We start from the raw sequence: 12,996 nt of genomic DNA, 5'->3' as shown, positions 1-12,996 counted from the left end.
TTTTTGAAATTTAATAACATACACTTCTCATTTTTAGTATCATACATATAGTAGATATACATGTAAATTTATATATTTATTTTTGATTGATGATTGGTAATCTGTATATATTCGTTTAGTTAATAATTGATATGTTTATGTATCTATATTTTTGTCTCAAAGCAAATATGTTAACAAATCAACTTTAAATAGTAATATCTCACTCGTACGAATTTAAAATCGTGCAAATTCGACAGTGTTAGAAAGATTATTTTAAGATATTTCCTACTATATCTGGAAACACACCTAACTCATCCTGAGCTAGGAGTTATAATCTTTTAAAGTTGATCAAAAACTCAGCTTAACAAATTTTTCAGATTTTTATATTCTTTTCAAAAATGACTATTTTCAATTTTTAACTTCTTTCTAGTTCTTTCATTTAGCAAGATGTTACAATATCCCCCCCTTGGAAACATTCGTCCTCGAATGAAATTTTCCTTAGTAGGCTAAGGGTGTAACATCTAAAATTCAGCTAAACACTCAACAAGCAATGCAAATACAACATGCCAACATATAAATTTAAAAGTACTAAAGAGATACTTAGTACCTTGGTCTAGAATTTCTCCGATTTAAAAGAGATGTGAATATCTCTTCTTCATATCTTCCTCACCTTCTCAAGTACCTTCCTCAAAAATCTGCTTTCTCCAAAGAACTTTGACTGATGCTACTTCCTTAGTTCTCAACTTGCAAACTTCGCGATCTAAAATCCAAATTGGAATCTCCTAATAAGATAAAATGTCCTTTATCCCAATTTCTTCAGTAGGTATGATAAGTGAAGGGTCTCCCATGAACTTCTTCAACATGAAAATATGAAACACCAGATAGTTCGCTACTAACTCTTGCGGTAGCTCCAACTCATAAGCTACATTGCCAATTCTTCACTATATCAAAAATGAGCTTTAACGGCAATTAATTAGCAATTACCATTAAATATGTATATTTAGCGGCAATTATCACTCTTTGTATAGGTCCATAAAGACTTTCGCGATATTGGATCTAATGACACTTAAATAATATCGATAAAGACTTTAACACCCTTTATTAAAGTGTCTTTTTATTATCGCTAAAAGTTATTTTGTTGTAGTGCTTTTGGATATCCGGTAAGGGCCAATATACCGGGGACTAAACTTCCCCTTCTTACCAAACCTAATAACCTTTTACAGGTGAAACTTTCAAGTATACCCAATTATCTACTTCAAACTCTAACTTTCTTCTCCTAACTTCAGTAAAGGATTTTTGACAACTTTGCACTGCTTTCAACCTTTCTTGAATCACTTTCACCCTCTCCATAGCTTGATGAATTAAATATGGTCCTATCAACCCAACTTCACCAACTTCCAACCATCCAGTAGGAGATCTACACCTTCTCCCATAAAGAGTTTCTATCTGGATGCTAGAGTGGTAACTATTGTCGTAAGCAAATCCGATAAGAGGTTTGATGATTATCCTAAGTACCTTCGAATTCAATCACACACTTTCAACATATCCTCTAAGATCTAAATAGTGCGCTCTGCTTGCCCATCTGTCTGAGGATGAAAGGCGATAATACCCTTCTAAAATCCGAATTAGACTTTCCTTATTTGAACAACTCAACTTCAAATGAGCAACTCGAAATCGCACAAACTTGACGGTGTTAAAAATATTATTCTAAGATCTTTCTTAGATATTTGGAGCACACCTAACTCATCCTGAACTAGAAGTTATGGTCGTTTGAAGTTGACTAAAAACTCAACTTAACATACTTAAACAAATTTTCCAAAATTTTATATTCTTTTCAAAAATGACTATTTCCAATTTTTAACTTCTCTCTAGTTCTTTCAATTAGCGAGATGTGACACTTTTTCTTCTTTCTTTTATGTATTTGTTCCCTCTATTTTTTTAAAAATTGAAGTCTCTCAAGTAAGCAATTTCAATCACAAATGATGAAATCAAAGATAAAATTTTCATCACACATAATTTTTTTGTTAATGATCATTTTCACAGTCGAAAATAGAAGAAAAAAAAGAAGATGGAGGACAAAAAGGGAGAGATTGAGAAAGAGAGAGATTTGAAAAAATTAATTGTGTAATAGGGTGATATAAGGAAAGAGGCAAATGAGAGAGAACAAGATATTTAATATAAAATACTATGTTTGAATATGCAGGGCATCTTAAAAAATTATAACTATCCATAGTAGATGAAAGAATCATATTTATTACACATCTTAACTATCTCAATTTAGATGCACTCGTCTCAGATTAATCAAACCAAACCCATATCTAACATATCAAAAATAAAACAAAATAAAAAGAAAATTATCAATTTGTGTATGATTCATCCTCGAATTCGCAGTTCTCTTGGCACGGTACTGCAAATCCAAACACAAGCGAATGGTGATACAATTGGGTCGGATAAGAGTTATAAAATTATTATTAGTATAAATTTATAGGAATCACATATGCAAGACCTTTTCTATTTTAGAAAATCTCCATAGAATATCACCTATCCGGACACACAAGTTTCATCCGAATATATTACTTATGATACATTATAAAACTTGTTTGTTGCTATGAAAGATTAACGTAAAATTAACTTTCTTTCTCAAAAATTATGCAAAACTGATAGATATCGATCCATTCCAATCTGTGATAGCTTCATAAAAAAAAATCAAATATTCATCTTTTCCTTCAATTCAAAATGATGAAAGTTCCAATTTACTTGATCAATATGGATAATGCAAGATGAATATATCGATTTTGTTGAAACATTCAAGAATTTGGATAAGCGAGGTGAATTATGAAGGTTCCAAAAGTGATAAAATTGTTGTTGGACAAACAAGTTCTTTTGTGAATCTCAAATCCTTCATTGTAGATGAGCCGGAGATTGACGAGATTAGAAATAATATGGAATGAGATATATCGTAGAAGGTAACTCATATTTGGGTTGGATATCCTATTTAAAAAAGGTGTATTATTTTTTTATATAAATAAATGACACGTGATAATTAAAAGGAATGTGTCAATTCATATTTTATTTAAAGAAAAAAAATTAGTTGGTTATTTTTATCGAAGCAACTACCATCTACAAGGCCATATATATGTACGAAAAGTTGGACGACGAGGGCATGCGTGAGCCAAACTTCAAATGGGGCATATCTGGACATTTTCGCTTAGTTTAGGTGCGGCAAAAAACATAAATATGCCTTTTAACTTGGCTTCTATTGAAATATAGATATGATGAGGTGTAGTATTATGATTGGTTAGTTCAAATGTTAGTAGAGTCACATGTTTGTGATTGGTTAGTTCAAATGTTAGTTAGAGTCACATGCTTTCCAATTTTCTGTTAGGATTCAGTTATGCTATCAAAGTTAGTTGAAGAGTTAGTTGGAAACAAACTAACACCAATTATAATCCTCTATATATAGATGATGAAGAAAAGATATACAATGAATGATTAATAAGAAAAAAGAGTAATATAGATTGCTTCCAGATTCTTCATACAATCTCTTTCTCTGCGTTTCTTCTTTCTTCTTCTGCTTCTGCTTGTGTGAATTCACAAATTCAATATGGTATCAGAGCATTGATCAAGGGATTTATGAAGGTTTGAATCTGTAATTTCTGCAATTGCTGAAGCTGCAACAATGGTGGAATCACAGAGTACAGAGGTAGAAGATAATCCCAGTCGAATCACAACCATCTACTTCATCTTCAAGCATCAGACATACCTGGTGTTGCCTTGATTCCTATGAAGCTCACAGGACCAGAGAATTATGGTGTATGGAGCAGATCTATGCGATTAGCATTACTAGTCAAAAACAAACTTGGATTTGTTGATGGCACATGTGTTAAGAGCTCGTACAAGGGAGATCTGGCAGTTAGATGGGAAAGATGTGATGTAGTTGTTTTATCTTGGATAAGTGCAGCAGTTGCACCAGAGTTAATGACTAGCATAGTATATGCTTCTAGTTCGAAGAAGATCTGGAATGACTTCAAGGAAAGGTTTGATAAATCCAATTTGACAAGGATTTTTCACCTATGGAAAGAGATTAGTGCAACAACTTATTATTCCAAAATGAGAGATCTATGGGATGAGATGGATGTAATGGTGCCTTCTCCGTCTTGTGATTGTGTGGAATCAAGCTCACATGCTGAACATGTCAAACAACAAAGGTTATTGCAATTTTTGATAAGCTTGAATGAGAGTTATGCTCAAGTGAGGAGTTCTATTCTGTTAAGTCCATCTGTTCCAAGTGTAAACCAAGCCTATGCAATGGCTATACAAGAAGAAAGTCAAAGGAAGCTAGGACAAACAGAAGGAGGTAAAGAACCTCTCACAATGATGGCAAGAAGAAGTACTCAACCACAACCACATAATTTCAATAATCAGATGAACAACAGCTTGACAACTAAGAAGACTCAGGGTCAGAATTCACAAGGTAGAAGGATGGGACTAGTGTGTGATCATTGTGGTTACAAAGGTCATACCAGAGAAAGTTGTTATAGAATTGTGGGATTTCCAGCAGACTTTAAGAGTAAGAGAAAGGGATCTGGATCTATGAATGAAGCATATGCAAATGACTTCACTTCTGAGTCATCTGGAACTGGATCAACATCAAACTTCTATTTTCCAGGAGGCTATTTCACAAAGGAATAATATGAGCAAGTTACTAAGATGTTGTCTCTTTCTTCACCTACAGGAACCTGCAGAGCTGAGGCTAATGCTGCAGGTATGAATCCTTTAACTGTTAATGATAATGGAAATGCAGTGAGATGGATTATTGATTCAGGAGCAACACATCACATTACATGCTGTGAAAGTATATTGAGCGAATGTAGAAAATTATCAGAATCCAGTTGTAATAAAGTCCAAGTGCCAACTGGAAATAAAATTCATGTGAAACATATAGGAGATGCAGTGATTTTGGGGAACTGCAAGTTAAGAAATGTTTTACATGTACCAGATTTTAGGTTCAACTTGCTGTCAATTTCTAAACTAACCAAGGATCTAAAGTGTAGTGTGTCTTTCTATCATGATTTATGTGTAATGCAGGCTCTCTTTACTGGATAGGTGATTGGGATTGGTAAGGAGAATGATGGATTGTATATTCTCAGACAAGAAGTAATACCTACTGTTGGAGCAGCACTCAAAAGCAAGAACTCAGAAGAACATAAACTTTGGCACCTTAGATTAGGACATACTTCTTTGAAAGTATTGCAACATTTACATATGTTGAAAAGTAAACTGGTTGAGACTGTACATGAAGATTGTTTGATTTGTCCTTTGGCAAAACAGTGTAGACTCAAATTCCCTTCTAGTGTTACTCATACTAATAAGATGTTTCAGTTGGTACACCTAGATGTTTGGGGACCTCATAAAGATCCAACTTATGATAGAAAACAATATTTTCTGACTATAGTTGATGACTTTAGCAGATTTACATGGGTTTCTTTACTGCAAATTAAGAAGGATGTAATAGTTGTTTTGAGAAGTTTTATAGCAATGGTTTGTAATCAGTTTGATTGTGCAATAAAGGTGTTGAGATCTGACAATGGAACTGAGTTCTTTAACAGTCAAATAAATGAATTGTTATCCTCTTTTGGTATTATACATCAAAGTAGTTGTGCGTATACTCCACAACAAAATGGTATTGTTGAAAGGAAACATAGGCATATACTTGACACAAGTAGAGCTTTAAAAATGCAGTCTCATGTTCCTAGTAGATTTTGGGGTGAATGTGTACAAACTGCAGTCTACTTAATTAACAGGTTAACTACTGGTGTGTTAAATGGACAATCTCCTTATGAAAGGTTATTTGGAAAGGCTCCAAAACTAGAACATATAAGAGTATTTGGATGTTTGTGTTTTGCTACTACCTTACCAAGAGGTGAAAAGTTTGAAGCCAGAGCTAAGAAAGCTGTTTTAATGGGCTTTTCTTCCACACAGAAAGGATATAAGCTATATGATATTGAGGCAAAAATTATGTTCATTAGCAGGGATGTTGTATTCAGAGAGACAGTGTTTCCTTTTAAGCTCATGCAATCTGCTGATACAGGTCCTTGTCCTTTGCTACCACCTTTTCTTGATAATGTAGATGATGTTAGTAATGATGTAAACATGGACCAAGTTCTTCCATCATGTTCCTCTCATGAAGAATCATGCCATACTCATATTGAAGAGATTTCCAATACCACTGATGGTCTGCAGGAAAGTTCTCATAGTTCTCATAATGAACCTCCAATTAATATTGGATCCAGAAAGACTACCAGACAAAGCAAGCCTCCTGTGTGGATCAAAGATTATGTTGTGCCTCATAAATCCAGTCCTCATTCAATCACTAATCATGTATGTTATGATAATGTCTCCTCAGGATATCAGTCTTACTTGCAAGCTTTTTCAATAGTTGTAGAACCTCAATCCTTTCATGAAGCATCACAAGATAAGAAGTGGATTGATGCTATGAAACAAGAGATTAAGGCTTTAGAAGATAATAACACCTGGACAATTGTAGACTTACCTCCAGGTGAGAAAGCAATTGGATCAAAATGGTATACAAGATAAAGTATCAGTTAAATAGTGATGTGGATAGATACAAAGCTCGACTAGTTGCCAAAGGTTATACTCAAAGAGAAGGACTTGACTATCATGACACTTTTTCTCCAGTTGCAAAGATGGTTACCATTAGAACTGTTCTTAGCCTGGCAGCTTCTTATGGTTGGGATTTATCTCAAATGGATGTTAGCAATGCCTTCTTGCAAGGTGATTTAATTGAAGACATATATATGGCACTTCCTCCAGGCTTCCAAGGACAGGGGGAATCTAAGGTCTGCAAGCTGAGGAAGTCACTTTATGGTCTTAAGCAGGCTACTAGACAATGGAATATTAAATTCACTGAAGCATTGTTGGAAGCAGGATACACTCAAAGTGTTCATGATCACTCTCTTTTTATTAGAAAGGAAGGAACTGAAATGGTTGTGATCTTAGTATATGTTGATGATCTTTTGATAATTGGAAATAGCTCCAGAATGGTTCAAGAAGCCAAAGACACATTACACAAAAAAATTTAAAATGAGAGACTTGGGAAGCCTTAGATATTTTTTGGGGATTGAAATCTGGAAGTCCAAAGAAGGGTTTTTATTGAATCAAAGAAAGTATGATTTACAACTAATCTCAGAGACTGGACTGAGTGGAGCAAAGACTGTAAGCACTCCTTTAGAGTTCAATCAGAAATTGACTAGTGTAGGGTTTGATCAACACACTGGTGGATCTGATAATGCAGAGCTAGAAGATATTACAGCATACCAAAGATTAATTGATAAATTGCTGTATTTGACAATTACAAGACCTGACATTTGTATCAGTGTTCAAGTTCTGAGTCAATTCATGCAACACCCTAAAGTTTCACATTGGGAGGCAGCATTAAGGGTAGTAAGATATATTAAAAAATCCCCAGGACTTGGAGTAATGCTTAGAAGAGATACTGGTGTTACAAAACTCACAGGGTACTGTGACTCAGATTGGGCATAATGTCCAAACACAAGAAGATCAATAACTGGATACATGGTAAAATTTGGAGATTCTCTTATTTCGTGGAAATCAAAGAAGCAACAGACAATAAGTAGGAGTTCAGCTGAGGTAGAGTATAGAAGTCTGACAGCCCTTGTTGCTGAACTGATCTGGTTAGCTGGTTTACTTAATGAATTACATTTTCCAGGTGCCACTCCAATTTCAGTGTTCACAGACAGCAAATCAGCCATTCAAATAGCTGAAAATCCAGTGTTTCATGAGCGTACGAAACACATCGATATTAACTGTCATTTCATTCGAGAAAAGGTGAAGTCAGGGTTCATTGATATTCAACATTTGTCCACTACCATGCAACCTGCTAATATCTTGACAAAGGGGCTAGGGGCCAATCAACATCATCTCCTTATGACCAAACTTGGTGTGCTAGATGTCTTTCACCCTTCAGTTTGAGGGGGTGTATTGAAATATAGATATGATGAGGTGTAGTATTATGATTGGTTAGTTCAAATGTTAGTTAGAGTCACATGTTTGTGATTGGTTAGTTCAAATGTTAGTTAGAGTCACATGCCTTCCAATTTTCTGTTAGGATTCAGTTATGCTATCAAAGTTAGTTGAAGAGTTAGTTGGAAACAAACTAACACCAATTGTAGTCCTCTACATATAGATGATGAAGAAAAGATATACAATGAATGATTAATAAGAAAAAAGAGTAATATAGATTGCTTGCAGATTTTTCATACAATCTCTTTCTCTGCGTTTCTTCTTTCTTCTTCTGCTTCTGCTTGTGTGAATTCACAAATTCAATAGCTTCAAACTACATTCATGTCTTTCAACTTTTGATTTGCACAAGTAGACACTAACTTGTATAAAGTTGAACAAATAAACACATATGTCCTACATGACATCCTACACATGCCATTTTTTGTCCTAAGTGTATTGTGTCACGCATGACTCATGTATACTTGTTCAAGTTTATATAAATTTAAGTGTCTACTTGTGCATATCCAAAATTGAAAGGCATAAATATGAAATAAGGCCAAGTTAAAAGTACATTTATGTATTATGCCTTTAGGTGCAGGTTTCACCCTTTACCCTATCATTTGTTATATACTCTCAATGTCCTTAAATTACTTGGTCACTTTCGAATTGATAGACCTATTAAGAAAACAATTATTGATATAGTGAGTATACATTTTATCCCTATTAATTATGAAATAGATGAATTAAAAATTTAAGATTTTATCTTTTTTAAAATAATTAATTGAGGATATAATATGTAAAAAAAATATTTTTTTATTTGTCAAAATCAATGACTAATTGGGGAGAACTATAAAAAGAAAAAATGGACGAGTAATTGATGACAAAAGAAGTATAATATATCCATTTTCTATTTTCTATTTTATAGTCGAGTCTAGGACTTACTAAATATGTGTATAGTATACGAATGAGTCCTTTAAGTTTTACGTTTTGCAGTTGAGTCCAAAGATATTTAACTTTTAATTGTGGGAGAGAAACTTATTATTGTTTCTTCTTCCTCGTTGGTATCGGTAACAAATGGACTCGTCGCAGCATAACTCTGCTGCCGGTAGCATCGGCGGCAACGGAATAATTAACCCTAGATCCAACGACGCATCACCGGCCGATTTAGCGGCCAACGCCGTTGCTTCCGCCGCCGGTTCACCAGCTGAGGAGTCAAAACAGAATCTCAATCAAGTCATAAATTCAATCGACAAAACCCTAGGAATTCTCCACCAGCTTAATCTCACCGTCTCTTCTTACAACGTTTCATCTCAACTTCCTCTTCTTCAACGCATGTAAGTATATTCCTTTTTAGCTATGTACTTGTGAATTTGGATAATCTTAAATTCACTTTGGATTTTGGTTTAGTTTGATTTGTGTTTTTTTTGGGAGTAGGAATAATCTTGTGCTTGAGCTTGATAATATGGCGAAACTGGGAGAGAAATGCAATATTCAAGTGCCAATGGAGGTTCTGAAGTAATGTTATCTGTTTATGCGTTGTTTATTCTTGTCATATTTATTTTGGTTTTACCACTGATATGTGATAATTTTCGTGTTGTAGCTTGATTGATGATGGGAAGAACCCAGATGAATTTACAAGGGATGTGTTGAATAGTTGTATCGCCAAGAACCAAATCACTAAGGGGAAAACTGATGCATTCAAGGTTAATTTTTACTTCAGTGCCTTTAATATTGTTTGGTGTCTACCTTGTGACCTAGTGTGGATATCTGGAAATTTCAGAAATTTGGATTTGTTTTTGGCTTTATCAATTTATACTGAACCTCATGTTGAACATTTTACTGGGCATTCTGTTTGTTTCAATGATCACAAGATTGAAAAGTTTCTCTATTTTCTTGAACTCCATCCCAAATCAAACTAGGTCATTTTTTAAAACAGAGGGAGTATGTTATTTTGAAAAAGCCCTTAGCTTTTCAATGGTAAGGAAGAAGGATGAACTGTACTTCCCTGTTTGTGCTGAATGTTTGTATGTTGTAACCTCAGTGTCTATCATAAAAATTGTTGTAGTGGATATTCAGTTATCCTTAATTAAAGATTTCGAGTTCGTGCTCTTGAATTTAGTCAGCCCAATGTGGATATCGAATATCGAATGAGAAATGAAAAAAGAAAAAGAGAGAAGAACTTTTGCCTTATCACAACAGAAGAACAAGTAAATAGCAATGAAAAAAAGAAGAGCATTTCCTCAGAGAAGTAAACAGAGAAGCCTAAAAGTTTTATTTTATTACAAACTAAAATTTGTCAAATGTAAATTACTCCGTAGCGTCATTTGGTAGACCGTATAAGAATAATACTGAAGAGATTATCTTTGTAATGTTGGTTCTAGGAATGCTAAGATGAGTTACGCTGGTATTCTCTCTTATCCGCTGTTTGGCTCAATATTAAGAATTTTCTGTCCTTAGTCATGCTTATCCATGAATAGGGTGTATAACTAATACATAAGCTCAAAATCCTTCCAAACGGAGTATTAAATAATAATGCCATAACTAATACATGTATTAGATTTTCTAAGACATTCTTACCAAACGATCCCTCGGTGCATTGGGTAGTTTTGATGGAGTAGTAGCAGTATTTAGAATGCACGGTATAGATGGACAAAAAGAGAGTTACTAAATGAAGCAATAGTATTGTCAGTTGGACAAAAAGGTAAAACCAAAGAATTGATTTAAGACATGATCTGATCGATGCATGTTAATTGAAACCAAATTAAGGCTGCTTCAGAAAATAAAGAGCCCAGGCATGTAAGAAGATGAAAAGGATTGAGGATACACTTTGACCAACATGTAAAGACGACAATACGTATTAATGTAGGACTAGCGTGCGGACTTCTCTCTGTCACATGCATGCATGTCATTTTCTTTCTATTATTTCCTAAATATTTGAAAAGCATTGAATGTATGGGTTATTTACTCGTGAGGAGGAAACAAAAACTGTCAAATCACTTATTCCTACAAGGTTACCACTGTGCTGCCACCTCACATTAATAGCAGATTCCTTTAAATTATTTGGGCATTAAATGGGTGATGAATTACTGTAGGGTTAAGGAGCAGAAGACCTTTCCAAGCATCTTAAGAACGTGGAACACAATACCAGCTAAGACAAGAAGTCATTCTTGAAGATTTGTCAAGTCTGACTGTGTTTTGTTTTTACTGTTGTGGTGTAAAATGGAATTGATAAGAGCATAAGGAACTGTCACGGTTCATTTAATCTTTTGTATGGATTGGTCAGGGTCGTTTCTTTTCTTTTTGGATGTAATCACAGCACTTTCTTACTGCTGGTATTTGACATCAATACTACCTATCATTTCAAAAAAGAAGTATTGAGTTCTTTAATCTTCTGTCACAGGGTTTGCGAGGACATCTTCTGGAGGACCTTGAACAGGCTTTCCCCGAGGAAGTGGAAGCTTATAGGGAGATTCGTGCAGCTTCTGCAGCTGTAAGTTCCGTCTGCTTGTTCAATACTTCAGATATTATGAGCATTTCAATTATCAAGTTAATATACTTAAGCATATTTTTTCTATAGCTGTTAAGTTAATGCTCCCATTGACCGCCATCTTATAGATGCTGTCCAAATTACTTTATTATATTTGTTGAAATCTAAGGTCCATAAACTGGCAGGGTAAATCAAGGCCTAACATTGTCTTAAAATAATTTGGAAATGTTTGAGGTTCCATCCGAGGATGATGCAATCTTACACTGTTTAAGAAAAAGAAAGAATGTGTTGGCTCATATATGAATGGAATTGATAGAGGAGAAAATAATTTTTTTTTGTATTAACAGTCCCCCATGTGTTGGTGTTTTCTTTCTGGTTTCCGTCCAAGCACCTGGACATTCGTTTTGGTTATAGGTACTAATGAGACTTGAACCTTGAACTTTCAATCAACTTGTGTTTTCAAATTGTTAGATTATGCTCAGATCAAATTAATGCTCTGTAGACTCTATATAGATAGTCACACACATTACTAGAATTTCTAATGCTGCATGACAGCGTTTGCTGTTTCAATTCAAGGAGTGCGTACTCCTGATAAAAAATCACGTTAGACAGTTTCATGATACAGCCTCTGGGCAGTTAATGTGTTTTTGTGCAGTATTGTGAAAGACTTGTTAGGTTTTGTTTAGTTCAACTTTTGATACACTGAGTTGTTGATACTCTTCAATAGTAGAGCTATTCTCAAAAAAAATAATGGAGCTATTCTTGAAACTTCCGCACATTATTGCTAGTTTCTGGTTGTACATTTATATTGATTTGGTGTTAAGCAGGAGGCAAAACGTTTGGCTCAAGCACAAAGTCTATTGCCAAATGGAGATGTAAAGGTGAAGCCTGAAGTATAACTTCTACTTTAACTACTTAGGTTAATTTCACATATTTCCTTATTACTAAATGGGCTTTAATGTCCTTGCTTGTTGAAGAATCCTTTAGATATTCAAGAATGTAAAATGTATGTATAATAGATTTGCGTATGGCGAATTTATTCATGATCATCTTCACTGGAACTATCTCCATGTATAATGGTGAAAGATTGTGTCATTTGTAATCCACTTCCCCTCTGCTTCTCTCGTCCGTGGAGGTTTTAGGTAGAATGGGAAAGCGATTGTCCAATCTGTGCAGGGTGGTAGTAGAGGTTGATCCAGGATTTGAAATTTAAGCCGTTTGAGTTATTTATAGGTTCCAAATTAATTATTTGTATATTTAAAAATGAATTTCTTAAAGAAATCTAGGAGTTAGGCCAAAGCTGTAATAGCACGGTTCTCGTCTATTTGTCTGTTGTTTTTTTCTTCTTCTGAATTTTCATTAGTACGATGCATATCGAGCTTGATTCTAAAACGCATATAATTGTGTGTTATTCAAGCACAAGCAAAATTTGTTATATTTGCACGCATATAATATCTCTACCTTTACAACTACTTAAAACACATTTG

General features: G+C 34.4%; 2 protein-coding genes across 2 annotated transcripts; both read left to right on the top strand.

Moving 5' to 3' along the window:
* The first annotated feature begins 3,762 nt into the window (after nucleotides 1-3,762).
* Nucleotides 3,763-4,671, top strand: LOC138338045 (uncharacterized). The gene has a single exon (XM_069288508.1). The coding sequence runs from the start codon at nucleotides 3,763-3,765 to the stop codon at nucleotides 4,669-4,671; it is 909 nt and encodes a 302-aa protein (XP_069144609.1).
* A 4,331-nt stretch (nucleotides 4,672-9,002) lies between these two features.
* On the top strand, nucleotides 9,003-12,570 carry LOC101259273 (mediator of RNA polymerase II transcription subunit 10b). Its single transcript, XM_004245051.5, has 5 exons — nucleotides 9,003-9,356; nucleotides 9,457-9,537; nucleotides 9,623-9,725; nucleotides 11,423-11,512; nucleotides 12,337-12,570. The coding sequence occupies exons 1-5, from the start codon at nucleotides 9,097-9,099 to the stop codon at nucleotides 12,406-12,408; spliced, it is 606 nt and encodes a 201-aa protein (XP_004245099.1). The 5' UTR covers nucleotides 9,003-9,096; the 3' UTR covers nucleotides 12,409-12,570.
* Nucleotides 12,571-12,996: the final 426 nt, after the last annotated feature.

The sequence above is a fragment of the Solanum lycopersicum genome, chromosome 8 (assembly GCF_036512215.1).
Source record: "Solanum lycopersicum chromosome 8, SLM_r2.1".
NCBI lineage: Eukaryota > Viridiplantae > Streptophyta > Magnoliopsida > Solanales > Solanaceae > Solanum > Solanum lycopersicum.
Note: the sequence above shows the minus strand (reverse complement) of the source record. Positions and strands in the feature narration are given on the sequence as shown.